The sequence below is a fragment of the Acanthopagrus latus genome, chromosome 12 (assembly GCF_904848185.1).
Source record: "Acanthopagrus latus isolate v.2019 chromosome 12, fAcaLat1.1, whole genome shotgun sequence".
NCBI classification, from domain to species: domain Eukaryota; kingdom Metazoa; phylum Chordata; class Actinopteri; order Spariformes; family Sparidae; genus Acanthopagrus; species Acanthopagrus latus.
The window spans coordinates 21,962,372-21,980,444 of record NC_051050.1 but is presented as its reverse complement, the minus strand read 5'-3'; the positions used below and the strand labels follow the sequence as shown (position 1 = coordinate 21,980,444).

At 45.4% G+C, this 18,073-nt stretch overlaps 1 protein-coding gene across 2 annotated transcripts in view; it reads right to left on the bottom strand.

The window, feature by feature from the left end:
• col5a1 (procollagen, type V, alpha 1) overlaps positions 1-18,073 on the bottom strand; it is an 82,251-nt gene that overhangs the window by 28,079 nt on the left and 36,099 nt on the right. For both annotated transcript variants that reach the window (XM_037117258.1, XM_037117257.1), the window contains exons 5-25: positions 13,986-14,117; positions 12,714-12,821; positions 12,217-12,630; positions 11,134-11,676; positions 10,979-11,035; positions 9,384-9,425; positions 8,758-8,820; positions 8,601-8,675; positions 6,654-6,746; positions 6,202-6,258; positions 5,996-6,049; positions 5,709-5,762; positions 5,482-5,535; positions 5,284-5,337; positions 5,143-5,196; positions 4,570-4,614; positions 3,812-3,865; positions 2,702-2,746; positions 1,880-1,933; positions 1,749-1,793; positions 306-359 (exon numbers count right to left, since the gene is read on the bottom strand). In XM_037117258.1, coding sequence (XP_036973153.1) covers positions 306-359; positions 1,749-1,793; positions 1,880-1,933; positions 2,702-2,746; positions 3,812-3,865; positions 4,570-4,614; positions 5,143-5,196; positions 5,284-5,337; positions 5,482-5,535; positions 5,709-5,762; positions 5,996-6,049; positions 6,202-6,258; positions 6,654-6,746; positions 8,601-8,675; positions 8,758-8,820; positions 9,384-9,425; positions 10,979-11,035; positions 11,134-11,676; positions 12,217-12,630; positions 12,714-12,821; positions 13,986-14,117 — 2,151 coding nt within the window. The remainder of the gene's footprint in view (positions 1-305; positions 360-1,748; positions 1,794-1,879; positions 1,934-2,701; positions 2,747-3,811; positions 3,866-4,569; positions 4,615-5,142; positions 5,197-5,283; positions 5,338-5,481; positions 5,536-5,708; positions 5,763-5,995; positions 6,050-6,201; positions 6,259-6,653; positions 6,747-8,600; positions 8,676-8,757; positions 8,821-9,383; positions 9,426-10,978; positions 11,036-11,133; positions 11,677-12,216; positions 12,631-12,713; positions 12,822-13,985; positions 14,118-18,073) is intronic.

Genomic DNA, 18,073 nt, shown 5'->3' with positions numbered 1-18,073 from the left:
TGTCTCCCGCGCTATCTGTGTTAGCATGTATGCGTCTGTGCGTGGGCGGGCTGTTCCACTGTTACACAGCTGGAGCTGAGTGTTGTCTCAGACATATGTCTCAGCCGAACAATTAACTCAGTGTGTTTGTAACGTGTGAAGAGGTTCTGAGATGTTGAGGCAGAAAGAGGCTGTTGTCATTTCTTGATAGCTGTCTTTTTCTTTTTTCCTATGTGCAACTTAAATGTACACTTCTTTTCTTTCATCTTTCACTTTTTTGCTTTTTGCAGCTCACTGAATCTTGGATGTGTGGTACATGAACTCACCGGAGGCCCATCAGCTCCTGGCATTCCTGGCAAACCGGGCTTTCCGGTTGGTCCCTAGATCAGAACACAAGACAAGATGTTAGGGCAAGTAAGACATCACAAAGCTAACAGGTAGCATTCCAAGGTTAAAAGTATCATAAAGGGCTGTATAAACGAATCTAAGCGCTTACAGTCATCTACTGGGGCAATACTGCACTGAGCTAAATGCTAACACTAGTGTGCTAACATCGGATTGCAACTATTTTGGTAATTAATAAATAGTTTCAGTCATTTTCTGGTAAAGAAAATGTCAGCCACTGGCCAGTGTTAGCTTACTTTTTTTGTCATGTATGATAGTAAATGAAAATTCTTCTGGTCTGTTGGACTGTTGGTTGAACAAAAGAAGAAACCTGAAGACGTCACTTTCAGCCCGGGGATATTTTTTTGGAACCACATGACATAAAAATTGTTTAAAAAACTGGCAGATTATTGATTGATTGAAAAAAAACAATCAACAAACATGCCTGCTAGAACAATGCTACCATGCTAACACCCTAACTCAGGTAGGATGTTTACAATGTTCACTCTTGAACATGCTCACAACAACAATGCTAACGTGCTAATGTTTAGCAGGTATAAAACGTACAATGTCCCACATGTTCACCACTGTAGCTTATGTGTTAGCATGCTTGCATTTGCTATTTGGTACAGATGGAAGTTGGCATTAACATTTCACTATATTTGGTAATCAAGTATTCAACAAATTCAAGTGATGTTCTGATGCTGCAGCTAAACAGGAAGTCAGGGAATCACCACAGTTCATCCCGTGTACCAGAGTCAATGTTGCATGAAACCGTGCGAGTGCTTACAGCGGCCATTTTTATTATTAAATCAGCCGCAGTGAATGAGTCTGTGTTTCTATGATTTATGATCAATCTGGGCTACTGTTTACTTTCTGAACCAACACCCTCAAACAAACCATCTTGTATCTCGTCTCAACTCTGTTCTTTTTTCTTTTTTTTTTTTGCTTCACCAGGCCACAAGCTCTCTGGTTATTTTATTTAACAATCACGAGAAGCAAAAATAACCTGCATTATTCATCCTTAAATTCAAACTATTTAATAACAAAACTCAATAACCTCTGCATAAACTGGCAGATATGATTTAGCTGCGATTGGATTAAAATGTATCAGGGTTTAAATCTATCTGTAGCCTCTTCGGTGGGGGGGCTGCGCTGGAGACGGGGACGCGTTTTGCATAATAGTGTGATAAGCATTTGGAGCTGAATAAGATGGCAACTTGGCTTTCAGCTCATGCAAACGAATGAGACAATTTCCTGCAATTTTTTTAAAGATTTGGGGGTTTATTAACATTTTATCGCGCTGGCAGTTTTTTTTTTTTTACCTTCTTCCCGGGGAGTTACATATTAAAGTTTCTTATAGAGTCGATCGTGTGATTTCGTACCTTCTCTCCTGGAGGTCCGATGGCTCCTTGGGGGCCCGGGAGTCCCTGTGGATGGAATACACAATGCTCAAAACATTTTATGTGATGGATTGGGGAGAAATCTGAAGTCAGACAACCTGTTCATCACTCACCTGAGCACCTGGGTTGCCTTGCTGTCCTGGAGGCCCTGGCTCTCCTTGAGGTCCCTGGAAAGAAAAAAAAGAAGCCATTTTTAGAAATCTCATTATAAATACAGAGATTGATTATGTTATTTACTTGAGTTAAAAGCGCTGTGAGAAGCAAAGACTGACTTGTTTCTCCATATGGTCGATTAAAAGTGAAATGTAGAACTGAGCAGACATAAATAAGCGTCTGTCCGGCAGCACATCACTGCATTATTACCTTCTTATACCTTAAACAGGCCGTAACTTTCAGACAAATAGCAACAATTTCTAGCTCTGGATCAAGCTCGACGACACACCTTTTTCCAAATGAAAGAAAAACTGCTGAGCCACAAACACACGACACCTTCCCTCTCGGATAACTGGCAATCAATTACGTTGCCCCCCTCTCCCCGTGCAAGAGTCTGGGAAAAGCTGTTGATCTTCCATCTCTACCTAGTTGGACCGTTTCCCGAGCTGCTCTCAGCCAGGTATTCTCTCATTACAGTCAGCCGCTACCAAGAAATTGACCTGGAATGATACGACTGGCCGTGGCGGACTGCTCAAATGGATCCAAACACAGTCGGCCTATTCTTCATTATCTGCTAAATATCCTCTGATTGTACTGCTGTGTGTGTGTGTGGGGCTCAGGAGGCGACACACTGGGTACAATAAAGAGGAAGAGATGAGCGCGTTGTATTTTTTTAGATTCAGTTTTGTGTGTGTGTGTGTGTGTGCTGAGTTTTTAATCTGGCAAACGGAGAATGTCGGATACAGAATATTAGCATTCTAATCAATTCCAGCTTCACTTACGATGTTTCCTTTGGGTCCGGGGTGGCCGTCCATTCCGGTAACGCCCTGCAGCAGAGGAGATGAACACATCATTCACGTGTATACAAGCAGGTCAGCAAATCTGTAATTCACTTAAAGAGTTATTATTTTGGGCGGTACTTCCTAGCTGTTAAATGCATAGTATGTATTTTTCTGCCGCTTGGGATTCTCTCAATCGAACCAATTAAACCAACAGATGTAGTTTGAGGACTTTGTGTAATAGTGGCGGGATCACAGAGGTTGTTGTCTTCATTATTAAACAACCACCATGGTCGATAAAAATCCATCAGATGTTTGTTTCACGCGAAGTTTAGTTGCTAAAGCCGAATTCCCTCCTCATTCTCAGATGTTTCCCTGGAAGTTCGAGTGACAAGCCGCCAAATATAGCACTACTTTGGAGAAAAACTGCAGATTTGTACACTGTATTCATCCTGCAGAAGAGGCAGAAGAAAACAGGAATCCAACAACTTATACCTGCTTTTCTTTTAGGAAGCCTCTCCATGTGAAGGCAGACAGGGACGGTTCTGACCCGTATTAACTTAACCCCTAACCCTGGATAAAAATAGGTGACTCGATTTGATGACTCCATTGATAGCTTGAAGTTGTGAATGATTTGTGAGTGTCTCTGCTTTTTATCTCCAGTTAAACAAACATGTGAATGAGGAAACGTTATCACATCTTTACATCTGATTATAGACAAGTTTATGAAATTGTTTGCAAGCCACACTTTGGTTTGAGTGTGTGATTTATTGTGTTTGAGATCTCCGCATACCCGCACAGAGATACTGCTTCAAAATGAGCCACCTGATCGATGTGCACCGCCCGTGTTAAATTAAATCCGTTGAAACGATATGAGCGTTTGGATTTGGCTTCGCTGTAGACACTTGTCTGAAGTGCCGAAGTCAAATTCAATAACATATGCTACTCTTTTATGTATGCCGCCTGAAATATATTGAGTTTTCTATTTCCCTGCGGATGTTGTTTGCATTGTCTTCTGTGCTTGTTCGCCTGTGAGATGGAACAATATGCTCTCCAAACAGTAAATCTATTGTAACAGAGTAGATATGAATAGGTGAGAGGAGGGGGACTCACGGGGGGTCCGGGAGGTCCCTGAGGTCCTTTTGGTCCCAGCAAACCGCGGGGCCCCTAGGAAACAAGAAGAGAAATGAGATTGAGAACGATATCACACCTTGCGAGAGGACTGCTGAATTATTAAACACGTGTAGCTAAATCAAGTTTTCAAAATTATACTTCTGGAAACAACCTGACTTCCCGAATGTCCTTGAGGATATTCGACAGAGTCGGTGATGGGAAGCTGAATCCGCTTCCTTTTTCTTTTTCTTTTTTTTCTTCTTTACTACACATTTCCCACAGCTACGCCTCTTGAACAATGCTTTGAATCTCTGCGGTTTGCCTCACAGCCACAGTTACCTAACAAGACGTATTGTCCTGGCAGTGTGGATTCACACCGATGTAGCACACCCTGGTGGACAAATCAAGTCATGACAGCAGCTATCAGGGTTTCTCCTTGCTTGTCTTTCTTCCCCCTCTGTGAGGAATATCCCGCCGGAGAGAGCGGGAGGCTATTATAACGAGCCTGATGTGAGCTGCCTGCATTTCTCACCTCCAAAAGAGGCACTAGAACACCTGATCACCGCACACATTATGGCTATATAACGCTAAATCTCCTCTTGGATGTGGCTGGAGTCTGCAAGAGGATGAACGGCGTCATCAGACCATATGTTGCCCGCTAACACAACGACATGATGAGAGCGGACACTTGGCTCTCGGCTCTATGCTGCAATCTCTCAGTGTTGTAAGGCTGGATGGTAGGACATGTGATCACTCACTGGTTCACCAGGAAGTCCCCTGGGTCCAATCTCTCCATCATCTCCCTGGGAAAGAGAGAAAGAGAGAGAACGGGTCAGAATGTGGAAACAGACGGTGAATGATAATAGAGGAGAGAGTGAGGATGTGTGTGTGTGTGTGTGTGTGTGTGTGTGTGTCTGTGTGTTACGAGGATGGAGGATATAATAGGGAGGCATGAAGGCAAAAAGCAGAGGAGGAGGGAATCGGGTTGCATCAGCTGTGGGTAATGAGGATGGCTGGGGGAGATCAGAAGCAGATAAAGGTGTGCAGAGATGAAGAATATTAAGAGAAAATTGAGCGAGAGAAGGAGAGCAAAGCGGAAAGTGGAAATGTGGGCGCTGATGAGAAAGGTGAGTTTGGTAAGAGGAAGAGGTTCAGCTCGGAGCAATTTGTGTCTTTCTGCAGGATGAGGATAACAGATGAGATGGATCAGACACGAGCTTTAGTTCTACCGGGCCTCTTAGGCTGAAATAACAAAAAAGAAAATGCAGGAAAAGAAACCGGTAAAAGAGAAAGATGTGAGGTCTGTTTTTTTTTTTTTTCTTCTGCATTACCCTCTCTCCATCCTCTCCAGGAGCGCCAGGAGGTCCGGAGGGTCCAGGTTCACCCTACAACAACAAACGTCAAGATTCTTAACAGTGGCACACATCAAAACAAACACACACACCTTTTATACACACCACAAAACAACTCACTCTGTGTCCTTTTTCACCAGGAAGTCCGGCCAGACCATCAAACCCTCGGTCTCCCTGCGGAGCAAAGAGAGAAAAGTTGCACACATTTTCGTACAGATGGGCTTCAGAAACACACTTTTTTCAATTAAAAAAAAAAAAAAAACAGCATTATGAAATATGGCGCAGTGAAGTGTGCTGTGAATGTGGCAGACAAGGTACCTTGGGTCCAGACTGTCCTGGCATGCCCCTGGCACCGTCAGATCCAGGACGACCCTGTAAAAATAACAACAGTTACGTAACACGTCTGCTGACCGATCACTTCAAACATGCAATGAAGGCTAGAATTTTTAATTCAGCACTCTGAAATGTATATAAACGACTTTGTGTGAGTAGCAGAAAATGTGTTGCATGCTTGGTCGTCCCAACTCAGTTTGTGTCACGCTTACCCTTCTGCCAGGCTTTCCAGGTGGGCCTTGGGATCCCAGAGGACCACGTGGTCCCTGAAACACAAACACTTCTCTGAAACTCAAAGGCATTTCTTCATGTTTAGGTCTACACCTTGGAAAATTATACCAAAACATGCAAAGTTGCACATAACTCAATTTGCTACAACAAATAAAACAGTTTAACAATCTAAGTTAAAATGTTTTAGATGAAGGATTTTATTTCAATACATTTGTTTCTGTTCCTGATAAATTCATTTTAAAAACTAAATTTCACATTTTGCTCGTACCTGAGGGCCTGATTCTCCAGACTCTCCCTTCAGTCCTGGTACACCAGGAGGACCCTGAGGAGAAAAATAAGTTAGAAAATCCAATCGACACTAAACTAATGAAAGTGTTCAGCTCAGCTACAATATTCATTGTGTGTACAGCGCGCTACAATATCTGCTGAGCAAACCGTTGAGACTTTGAGTCGGTGCCGTGAGGTGATACCTACCAGAGGGCCGGGCCTGCCAGTCAAACCCATCGGACCTGTGGGGCCGCGCATGGCGAGCTGGGCACAGAGAGGAAAAAAGATTAGCAAATACAAAATTAGATAAAAATACATAAAGAATCAAAATATGAAAAATTAAACCGACATCTAACATAAATCTAACATGCATTCAGCTATTTGCATGTGTGTGTGTGTCTGCTGTAAGTGTATTCATGTGTGTTCATGCGTTTTCTTTTTTGTGAGTTTGAAAATGATGTGAAGCTGCTGAAATAATAATGATAAAACAGGTTGTAGAAACAGAGTAGGAATACAACATACACATATCTTAGCTTTAGAAAATGAGAACAATAAGAAAATGTAAGAGGATTTGCAGAAGAAGCTAGTTTGTAAAAACAAGAGTGGCGCAGGACGACGCTGGCTGCTGCAGTGTGATGTGTCTGTGTGTGAACTGTTACCCTGGCCTGCTGCATGATGGCTTGCATCTGGGCCTCCTGTGCTGATACAGCAGGTCCCTTCTGTCCGGAGTCACCTCCAGCGCTCATTCTGAACTGTGGGGGGAATCACAGATCCAGTAAAAAGATGTGACCAGCACACATTAATCACTGGTGACACGCATCACGATAATAGCTGAGACAAATCTGGAATGAGAAAAAGTCACTCCAGGGGAACAAATATCAGCTCCCAACAACATTTTCTTTAGTACAGAAGAATCATCTTGAAACTATGCAACAGATGTTGAACTACAGTAAGCGTTGGTCTCCAGCTGCCAAACCAGGGAATATCAAAAGCAGCCTCTGCAAGCCACCAGCTGCAAATTCTACTGGCATCTGGTGGTGATAAGCGGGAATTGCACCGTGGGTGAATATCCAGGCTTGTGGTGCAGCACAGGTTTGTTTGGACCAGGCGTCTCTGGTTGGGTTACGCAGCACAGCAAGTCTCCTCTGGCCTCCTCTGGAGGCCGACTGTCAGTCGACTCACAGATGCAGAGCAGCACAACAGTGGAAGACGGAGCAGGATTTCACCATCGCAGAAACATTTGTTACCAAGAGGCAAAAATACAAACAGTTGATAGAGAACATGAGGGCTGAGTCAGATCTATTGCTGCTCCAGATTTCTTTTTCGTTCACAATTATTTTTTGCACATCCCGCAGTGCCTTCTTCTGACTAGATGTCTGCTGAGTTTCATTAAATACTGGCCCATCTTGTCCTCGCTATCTCTGTGACCATCAAATATATGCAGCTATTTCTTTTTCTTCTGCCTGCCAGTCTGTGAGCTTCTTGGTCTGTCTTTGATTCCCTCTCTCTCTTCATATTTAAGGCTTTTTTGTCATTCCTTTTCCAACACTCACTTCTCCACTGACATTCCACTGCATCATCAAGCCTTGAACAAACTGTTCTGATACATTAATTTGTTGACAAGCGGGGGACAGAGACAGAGTAGAACACTGGGAACGACGGGCACTACGTCATATTTTCACGCAACACCGACTCATGTTAGAGCCGAGTGTCGACAGAAAGATGCATCACTAACAAGCCCTTAAAGCGGGCGTCACTGTCATGTTTATTCCAGTTTTTAAACGCTGAACCGAACAATCCTCTGGTGAGAGAGGGGCGAAACAACAATGCATGTTTCTCATTAGACTCGGAGCTCGGGCATCAGGTTTCAAGTCGCTGGTTACACCAGAGCGACTCGAGTTTCTGTCCAGACGGAGCTCACTACATGGCTCCCCCAGACAGCTCTGTGGACCCCCAAAACAAACCACAGCACCACATCTGCACAACTCGTCAAGTCTGACGGCGGCAGCTTCAGACATCTTCCGAGAACGACGAAAAGAAAGTAAAAGAGGTAGACGGAGGAGGAAGTCGTTAGCGCTGCCGCGTGGAATCATTGGACGCAGATGAAGCTACAGAGAGAAACCGACGGCGTCGACCTGCTTCCTGTCTAACACTAGAGGACTTCTTGGAAAGACACACGATAGGTTAGCTTAAAATCTGACTGAAAAATGTTGAGCACGTTGAAAACTATGTCGCTGGAGAGCGTTTAGTCAAAACAACCAGGCGTGAGCACCACAGATGATACTAAGGGGGGTATCTCACTTACTGAACATACCACAAGGGGTTGCTCAAGCTCAGATTTATGTGCCAAAATATTTACAAGAGACAGGTCCATTAAAACATTTTTTAAAGGAAACCCCCTTCATCCCAACACTGTGTAAACCACATGTCAGAGTTACTGATGAAACAGAGCGATACGTCATACTTGGCTTTCAGCGCGGCTAAAGAAGGACATGAAGCCACATGGAAAATGTTTTAGCACTTTAAGCGGCGTAAACACGAAAACAGACAGCGCATTCTGCCATCTTTAACCCTTTTTTTTAAAATAGCAGTTTTAATATACTTACAGGCAGCATCAGGACAGTTCCTGGGGGTCCTGGCAGACCATCAGCACCAGGAAGACCACTACGACCCGGAGGACCCTTAAAGGGAAAACAACAAAAACATGAGCACGAGAACACTGACAGAAATGTGGTTATTCTCTGGAAGTTTTTGAAAGCTCACCCTCTCTCCAGGATCTCCAGGGCTGCCTGGTGGGCCAGAAGCGCCTGGGGGTCCGGGGAGACCCTATTTCAGGGGAAAGTTCTCACGTTACACACATCATACATACATACATACATGCATGCATGCATACGTAATGCAATACAAAGAAACAGCTCCACTACAATTCTCGCCCTTCTCTTGCAAAGTGGTCACACATGGGAGAAAGGAATGCATGAGGCAATACGGGACAGCTTGTCGAGCTGTAAATCCTTTGTGAGGCGCTCTTTATTTGTCTATTGCTCAACGCCTGAATGGCGGGACTCCGTGGGACTCCATCTGCAGGGTGTCAAGAGCAACTGAGTCTGAAAAACCTTCCCCGGATAAATAATTTAGTTCTCCAACATCTGGGCAGGTCCATATATCTTCAGGAGGGAAACTGTTAGTGGCCACTCCCTTTGCAATGGAAATAAGAGAATAAAACTAAAACTATCTTTTTTCTATCCAAGTATGGGGTGACATAAACTTCTATTAGCTCTGTTATTTATAAAGAGAGATCATGGGAGAATAATGCCAGGGATCAAGAGAGAACAGAGAGAGCACAGTGGGAAGTTAAAAGGAGGAGATTCGGAGTGACAAGATTGACTTACTGTTGGCCCCTCAGGCCCAGGCGGACCCTCCACCAGCATTCCCTGAAACACACAAGCACAGAAAAAAAAAAATCATCAGATACCACAAGAACTGTTTCATGACCTCATTCACCACGTCCGTACGCACACACAAGCGAGTCCGGCGTCCGCTAATACGAGGCCATAAGTCTACATGAATACATGTCCCGACACACCTGCCCATCCATCAACTTTCCATCTCATAGTCTTCGCTAAATCCAGCGTACATTCCTGCCTGTCATTTCGGTTTTGCCCGCAATTAATCCACAGAGACGGAGGACGGCGAAGGGCTGCAAAGACGCCCCGAGGTGCTCGACTACCTGCAGAGAGGCTGAAGCAAGCGCTCATCAAAACTCCAGTGATAATTAATTTGTTCACACCGACGGACCAGCACTCTGATCACGCATGCATTAACCCAGTTTATATGCACGCGTCCGTGCTTTTGAAATGGATCAAAATGAGACATCTTCTGGAAACCTGAGCTCACCGTGGACTCCATCTGACTTAAAGATGCTTTGCTGCAGCTCAGCGGCTACAGAGACATTGTTTTTTTTGTTTGTTTGTTTGCTCTTGCGGTAACAGTTTTGGCTTCCTGCTTTGTTGTGAGGACAGAAACTCGCACTTTATCCAAACTTGTTACGAAACAACAATTCTTTTTTTTTTTTCTTCGTTTTTTTGCATCAGCCCCTGAGCTCTATCCAAGGAGCCTTCTCATTATTAACTTACCACCATTCATCTCCGACGCTCCCCGGGTTGTGCTTGTGTTTCGCCTACAGTGTGTGTGATGGGAAACGGGCGAGACCTCGGGGGTGTGGGGGGGGATGAAAAGTGTGTGCATTTCTGTTGCAGTAAAGTTTGTTTACAAGAGATGAGACGCTCCGGGCGGGGATGTATCCTCGGACGTACTCGCACACACACACACACACACACATACGGTCATCGCGAAAGAGGACGCGGACACACACTCTTCTTTTCCGCTCTCACGTATAAACATGGAGACACTCAGTCAGAAAGTCGTGTATACTCCGCGGAGTTCAGTGACATTTGTTTGAAGTGAAGCAGCTGTAGCGCTATCACAAATATAAATTCCTGGTGTGTCAGATGTACAATTGCAAACACACAAGAGGAGTCGTCCTCATTTCCACGTTACCTGTATATACACGAGTGTCTGAATCACAGCCGGATGCGCTCCACCTGTTTTGGCAACGTCTCTCTTACTTCTCTTTCTCCTTTTGTTCTCTTTGTGCTCCTTCCCCTCCATCTCCCCCCTTGTGTTTACACAGTACCCACTCTGTGTTTAGAGATTGTTGACAATCCCTTTGCGTGGCCATTCTCCAAATGTTTATGCTGTAGTCCTGATGAACGGCAAGGCGCGAGAACTCGTGAGAAAAAGAGGGGTTTTTTTGGGGGGGGGCCTTTTGATTTTTTTTCTTTCAGAAGTGAGAGGGGCTGTGTACGTGTTTGGATGCGGATCAGTCGTACGCAATCACAAATACAAACATCCACGCGTACATCCATGTGCACGCCAGCAGCCTGCATCTGCTGCTCGAGTATGTTGTTTAAATAGTGGTACTCACAGGCTCAATAACAGCCGGCTCTCCCTTCTGTCCCTTCTCGCCGCGAGCACCGTCGACCTACACGCCAAACACACAGAAACACACAAAATTAACCTCACCCCCATCAAGTTATCCTCCCGGTCTTTCAAAGTCATATCTTTGCCGTTATTTCTCACCTGTCCGTAGTAATCCTGCGTCTCAGCGGGCAGTAATTTGCCCTCTTGGTCATCGTAATCTGTGTAGGAGTCGTAGATGTCCAGATCGCCATAGTCGTCGATGTTCTCCTCCTTGAATAAACCTTTGTAGTCGCCCTCGCCTTCGACGCCCAGGTCTGTTCCGGTGGCGATGGATCCTCCTGCTCCGGTGCCGGCGCTGGCCGATCCACCTCCAGCGGTGGAAGATCCTCCTGCTGAGACAGAGCCGCCTCCAGCGGAGACAGAACCACCTCCCACTGAGACAGAACCACCTCCGGCAGACCCGCCACCGATGGTGATGGTAGAACTGCTGCTGCTGCCTCCTCCACCACCGCCGACATGGACGGAGCTGCTGCTGCTGCTGCTGCCTCCTCCACCACCACCGCCGACATGGACGGAGCTGCTGCTGCTGCTGCCTCCTCCACCACCACCACTGACATGGACGGAGCTGCTGCCGCCTCCTCCACCACCGGTGTAATGGTAATCGTATCCATCACTGTAGTCATCGTATGTTGAAGCTCCAACCTACAAAGACACAGATGTGTTATGATTATATATTCAGATGTACTGTTGTTATACATGAGCCCAAACCTGACCCTGACACAGGGGACATTACATTATGGCTTTAAGCAAGACACTGTTTAGACAGATGTAACTGACGAGGAAGAGTGTACGTCCTCCCGTGCAGCATACCAGAGCTGCAATTTATGATTGTTTCCATGACAGATAACCCTGCAGATTATTGTGTCAGATTAAAAGATAGAACATGTCTCATGTTCCACAGCTGAAGTCTTAAAACATCTTCTTATCTGCCTGACAAACTTTCCAAATCCCCCAAATATTGAGTTTACTGTCATAATTTTTGAAGATGGAAGTCAAAAAATGAGAAACTTCGGTCAAATTCCTTGAACCTGGACACATTTGGTCACTATATCGATACTGGCTCTGCTTCCTCCAGGTGGATTGGTGGGTTATAACAGACCGACTGGTCCACGAGGCCTCTGGTTGTGCACAACACGCATAGTTTGTGACAAGTAAAGACACATGAGATTGATGTCAACCTACTGATGTCTTATTGATGGTTATCGAACTTCCTCCTCCACTGGTGATGATCTTTCCTCCGGTGCCTGCGTCCAGCCCGATCCTTCCCACTGCTCCCAGATCTAGTTCTCCATCGGAGCCGATGCTGGTGCTGGTGATGGTGACACGACGAGTGGTGTCCCCGTCCGGCGATGCTGTGGACTCATCGTAGTAGGTCTCGTAGTTGCCGTAGCCGTCGTAGCCGTCGTAAGGGCTGGCCTCCTCTCCGTAGGTGTCTCCTCCGGCGGCTGAGCTGGGTGTAGCATGGCCGACTCCGCCAGAGGATGAGCTGGATGAGCTGGATGAGCTGGATGAGCTGGAGGTCACCACTGTGCCAGTAGAGCCGGCGCCCACAACCTCCTTCACTGTGGTAATTACATCTCCGTCTTCTTCCGGCAGCTAGTAAGGGCACAGAGAGGATTACTGTTAGCGCCCCGATTTCATTTAGATTAATATGTGAAGTCACACTTGTGCTAGATTACCGTGGCTTCTTCTTTTGTGGTTGTCTCGGCGTCAGGTGACGCATATGGCTTGCCATCAGTGTCCTCATAGTAAGGGTATTCATAATAGTAGCTGTCCTCCTCCGTGTTCTAAAGGAGAAAAAAAAAAACATGACACTGACACTGAGGGAGTGTGACCAAGAGAGAGAAAAGAAAAACGATCAATTATTGAAAACATAATTTTTTTTTTTTTTTTTTTTTTTTTTAAATATGAGCCTCGGCTCTGTTGCTCCTGGCTCTGGCTGATATATGCGCGACAAGACTGGCCATCGATCAGACGAGCACAGGAATGCCGACTACTCCCGCTGCATCTCCCTGTTGCAACTCGTTACGACTGAGTGACAAATGACTTTTCTGCTGCCTTTTTCTTAATGAAATCTTTAGAGGAGGGAAAAAAAAATGGGTCAGGTTCACATGCTCGCTTTCAGGCATACCAACAGGGCCGGGAAAAGGTCAGGAGGAAGAGCTTCCTGTCCGTCTTTTAACACCTCGCCGACACACCTTTACGCAGCACTGGGGAAACAGAGCGGTGCAGGGGATGCAGGCTTAGGCAGGCACCGCACCATTCCTGAACATTAGTTACTAACTGCACAGACTGATAACACAGTTCCCTCGAGTCAGCACTTTGCTCTGGCAGAGCGCAGCTCCCCTTGCATAAGGCCAAGAGGCTCTTTTCAGCACAGGATCCGACCGAGATCCGATGTGAGTATTAGAGACAATTATGGATTAAGGGAAATGAACTTCCGAGAGTTAAGGTCAAGCCATGGGAACACTCTGTGGTTCTCTTGTCTCTTGTAACGGCCTCGAGTTTACACAGCTGCACCATGAAACACATTAAAACTATGAAAACCTAAAATGGGGAGGCAGGATATTGGATTTTTGCTGATATTAAGATGTTTTTCAACACATTTTGGCTGTTTGCCACTGATAACAAGACATTCACATTCACGTATTTCAGTGGAATTAGACATAATTATTCCTGCTGTCAAATACTGATACCTTGACACACATGTTCTGAAGAATGCAATTTACGCATTTGGCTGGATATAGTTCTGGTAAACTCTTATCATAATGGGCTACTGGCAGATGTAGACATATGATGATGCCAACATCATCAGAATTTGCTGGGTAAAATAAGGAAACTACATAGTCAACACTTGATTATGCCAGCAGATAATTAAGGCATCATCTTATCAGCCTGTCATCTCAGCATAAACATATTATATATCCGTGAGGAAAGGTCTCGTTACTCACATATTCATCAGTGTTGGGGTCCTGGTTCTGAGGCTGGTCGGGCGCTGGCACTTCACAATCGGGGCTGTAGTGCTCACAGTAGTCATAGGCAGCACGATGGTCTGCTACAATCATTAGCTGCTGGATGTCTCCCTGGAAATCGAGAAACAGGAAGTCACGTGACTGGAGTGGACACAGACACAAGTCATGCATGTGAAATAAACAAGCAAACAATCGCCAGCGACAAAGACGCCGCTCTCACACTCGCTGACCTAAGGAGGGAAAAATGAAGGCACATAAACAAACAAAGACGAGGGGGAACATCTGTGTGCTGCAGCGTTAGCACATGCACAACCAGGCAGTCCTGAAACTAGGTCAAGCCAGGGGGAATCTGAGGGTGACTAAATGATGAAGAACTTTGTCCCGCGTCCAAGAGTGTCGTCTCGCATCAGAGTTGAGCACCAGAGTGTGAGACAAAAAGGTTACAGCAAACAGAGCAGAGCTGCGAGAGAACATGGAACAACTGACTTCATGTAGCCGCGGACGATGACAGACACAAACGCAACCAGTGTGTGTTTCCAACAACAGCCGAAGGATCTGAGCGGGACTTGAGGGGATTTTTGCCTTCGAGCTGATCAAGACGAATACATGGGCGACATGTCGAACATGAGCAGACGTGCAGTTACAGAGTGTGTGCATGAGTCGAGGTGAAGGGGGTGGGACAGTAGCAGAAGTGAGAGATTTAAAGAAAACTCAAAAAAAAAAAAAAGAAGAAGAGACAGAACAGAGGAGATTGATAGAAACAGAAGAGGAGAGAACAAGAGGGAAGAAAGACAAGGCTCAGAAGGATCCCCAGGCTACATAGGGAGCTGGGTGTGTGTGTGTGTGTGTGTGTGTGTGTGTGTGTGTTTGCCACATGTTTCTGAACAGAATGCATATGGCACGGAAAAAGGCTGCGCTGTATCTCTCCAAACATGTCCTAATCATACATTCAGACCCGCTGATGTCATTCCACATCGATCAACTTTAGCTGAAACTAATATATTTCCGGGGGGGGGGGGGGTTGGATGAGAGTCACGAAGCAGAAACCACCACAGAGGGGGTGAAGTGGTTTTAATTATGTCTCATTGCCAAAAAGTCTGAAATCCCAAAACATCTCTTTCCAGCTTAAAAACTCTGCGGATCGCTCTCTTTCTCTGACAAACATAAATGCATCACATTTGAGGTCTAACCAGCGACAGTTCACTGCTGCTACACTTGGACATACCACACACAGCTCCCCATCTTGGGTCCTTTAATAATGCCTTGCAAAACACCCCACAAGATGATGTTTCCTGCTCAGTCCTTGGCTTATGTTATCGGGGAGGGGGGGGGGGTTATGATGGATGCGAGCAAACAAATCCCAGTACTTCCTCCAAGACAGAAAGACTGCCATTACAAAGCTCTCCCAGCTATGAGCTCGGGAGCTCCCAGGAAACTTTCAAATGGCTACCTCTGAGCTATTTGTCTAAAGCTGGGATCCGTAAGGGAGCCTCGACTTGCTATCATTTTGACAGCCTGTCTCTTATCCTGGCATGACTGCGTGTCACAGCTGCGCTGAGCGGGGATGATGGGAATTCAATGTTTGAAATGAGGTCACATTCAATAAGGAATCAGCCCTCAGTACGACAAAACAGCCCTGCCGTCTGGAGCGCTGCGACTGCTTTCCTATTCACATGCCATTCTTCGGCGTTCCTTTTTCTCTGTTTCCAAACACTCCTTTTCTCCATCACCCGGAGCAGCCAGAGGAATGTCAGGGTAGAGCCTGACCCACAAGTGGTGTGATCCTAATTGTACCAGGACGAGATAATTAATCATACACCTTAGGAGTAATGAGAACATCCTCGCAGCAGTGAGAGCAGCGTGGCAGAATGTGTTTAATTATGTGCGACATGTACACAGAGAAAGAAAAGAGGCATGTGCATACTTAGAAAGAAAAACTGTGCCGCTATAAGGAGCTTATTGAGGGTGGAAAAGCTGATGGTTGCATTTGATTGTACCAACCCTACAGCCAGAGGCATGTGAGAGAGGGAAAAAAAGGAGGATGGGAAGAAGAAGAAGCTAGATGGGAAACGTGGACATGAGCTGAGCTGAGCTGAGCTCCGTTGCGTTGGAGTGTTCAGCACAAAGAGTTCCAGCCGTCTGAAGTTTTATTCTGTGTTTAAAAAAAAAAAAAGGTTCTGGACTATAAAAAGGGAAGCCAGGCACTGAGCACAGGGATAAAACCAAATACAGATGGACAGGCAAGGAGAAGTTAGAAACCAATGATTTCTTTCTTGAACTGCACTTGGATTTGGAAGAATCAGAATCGATGCAGCAGAAGGGCTGAGTAGCAAAAGATAACATACAGTACAACATGATAATAGTTACACTGTCAAAGAAATATGACAGTCCACCTGTAGCTTGTGGCAGTAATGGTTCTGTATGTGTGATTTGATTGGACAGTTCAGTACAGTAATCGGCCTTGTAATTCATTTACAGTATCTGATAACACTTCCAAATAGTCTGACCCAACCCTGACTTGTAGCCCTTAGTATGGGTGCAGCTAAAAAAAAAAAACACTGGATCCTACATTTCCCAAAATGCAACTTCATAGTGTCACTTCCTTAGACTACCTACCCTCACCCCAGATTGTAACGCGACCTGTATTTGTGCATTTGTAAAGGCTGAGCCCAGTCCAGGATCGAGAGACATCCTGAGGTGATATTCAACACATCGGTGCTGACGTAATGTTAAAGTTAGCATGCTAACCAGCTAGCCCTGGACCATCTTGTCTCGTTATACCTGCTTTGTATATCTAGAGCTGATAGTCTGATTGTAAAGCTCAGGCAGAGTCGGCTAAAAGAGCTGCTAGCTGCATTGCTGACTGAGCTAATTAGCTGACAGCAGCCACAGTTAGCAACAGCTAGCAGTTACCCTGGTTATATGCTGCCCCCTATTTGCTTGAGGAGTGGCTACTTCTTACACTTTGCACCTTTAATTCTGATCACATATAATATATAATTTATAATAATGAATATATAAAATCATTTGATCCCCTTTTTCTCTCAAGATATAAACAATGACTGGAAAATAAACTGTCACTCTGCACAAGAGTGTCTTTTTTTGATACATCACAACAAAGATGCTTTCTCACTTCCTTTCCGTTACCCATGAATTATTTCTGCCTCCATATAAATGGCGTGCAGCGCATGGGTTCCCATGAAAACTGTACACCTCCACAGTGAAACTATTGTCAAAGTCCTGATCCACCGTGACAACCGCTAAAGCTGGTTCTGATTTCCTTTTTTCTTTGAGCCGGCGCTGCTCTTTTCACCGCACGTCGCTGACAGATTGCGCTGCCAAATGTTATATAAGCTGCTGTTTTACAGATGTAGGGAAGCAGTAAATATTCCTATACTGTACTCCAGCTGTATGCTAATGCCAAATTCTTCATCTAGTATTCTGGCGCTGGATGGTCGACTTCATCCAGCAGCACCATTAAAGCGTGAGATATTTTCTCCATTACTATACACGCCGGCTACCGCTCTGTGTTTGAGGACAGGAAACTGCACTGCCTCTGCTGCATGTGCAGAGTCAGGGATTCAGCATTCGATGAGGCTGATTGGTCAACCAAACACTTTAAAAGGAACAGGAAATTATAGCTTATTTGTTCACCTCAAAGGTCACATAAACGGACGCGTCTACATGACACAGAGGCATAAATAAAATGATTGATATGCAGCGACACACGCAGACACAGACGCACACGTACCGCCGATCCCACACCCAAACAGAGCACACCGAAGGAGGCGAAAAAGAAAAACCTGAAATTATACAATCACACCCAAACCCCTGAGGGAACCGTAAAAGACATGCAATCATCTTTCCTATTTGAGAGAGGACAGTGACATTTGTCACCGTGGAGCGTCATGTGGCACATCAGAGTGGTGCTTAAGGCAGAATTTTCAGACAATAACAGGGCCGCCGCTGTCAGCGTCTCCCTGGACTCAGCTGAAATATGACTCTTCTCCCGGCCAATGCTCTCCACACGTCGAAAAAAAAAAAAAAAGGCCATCGTCTGCGGCTGT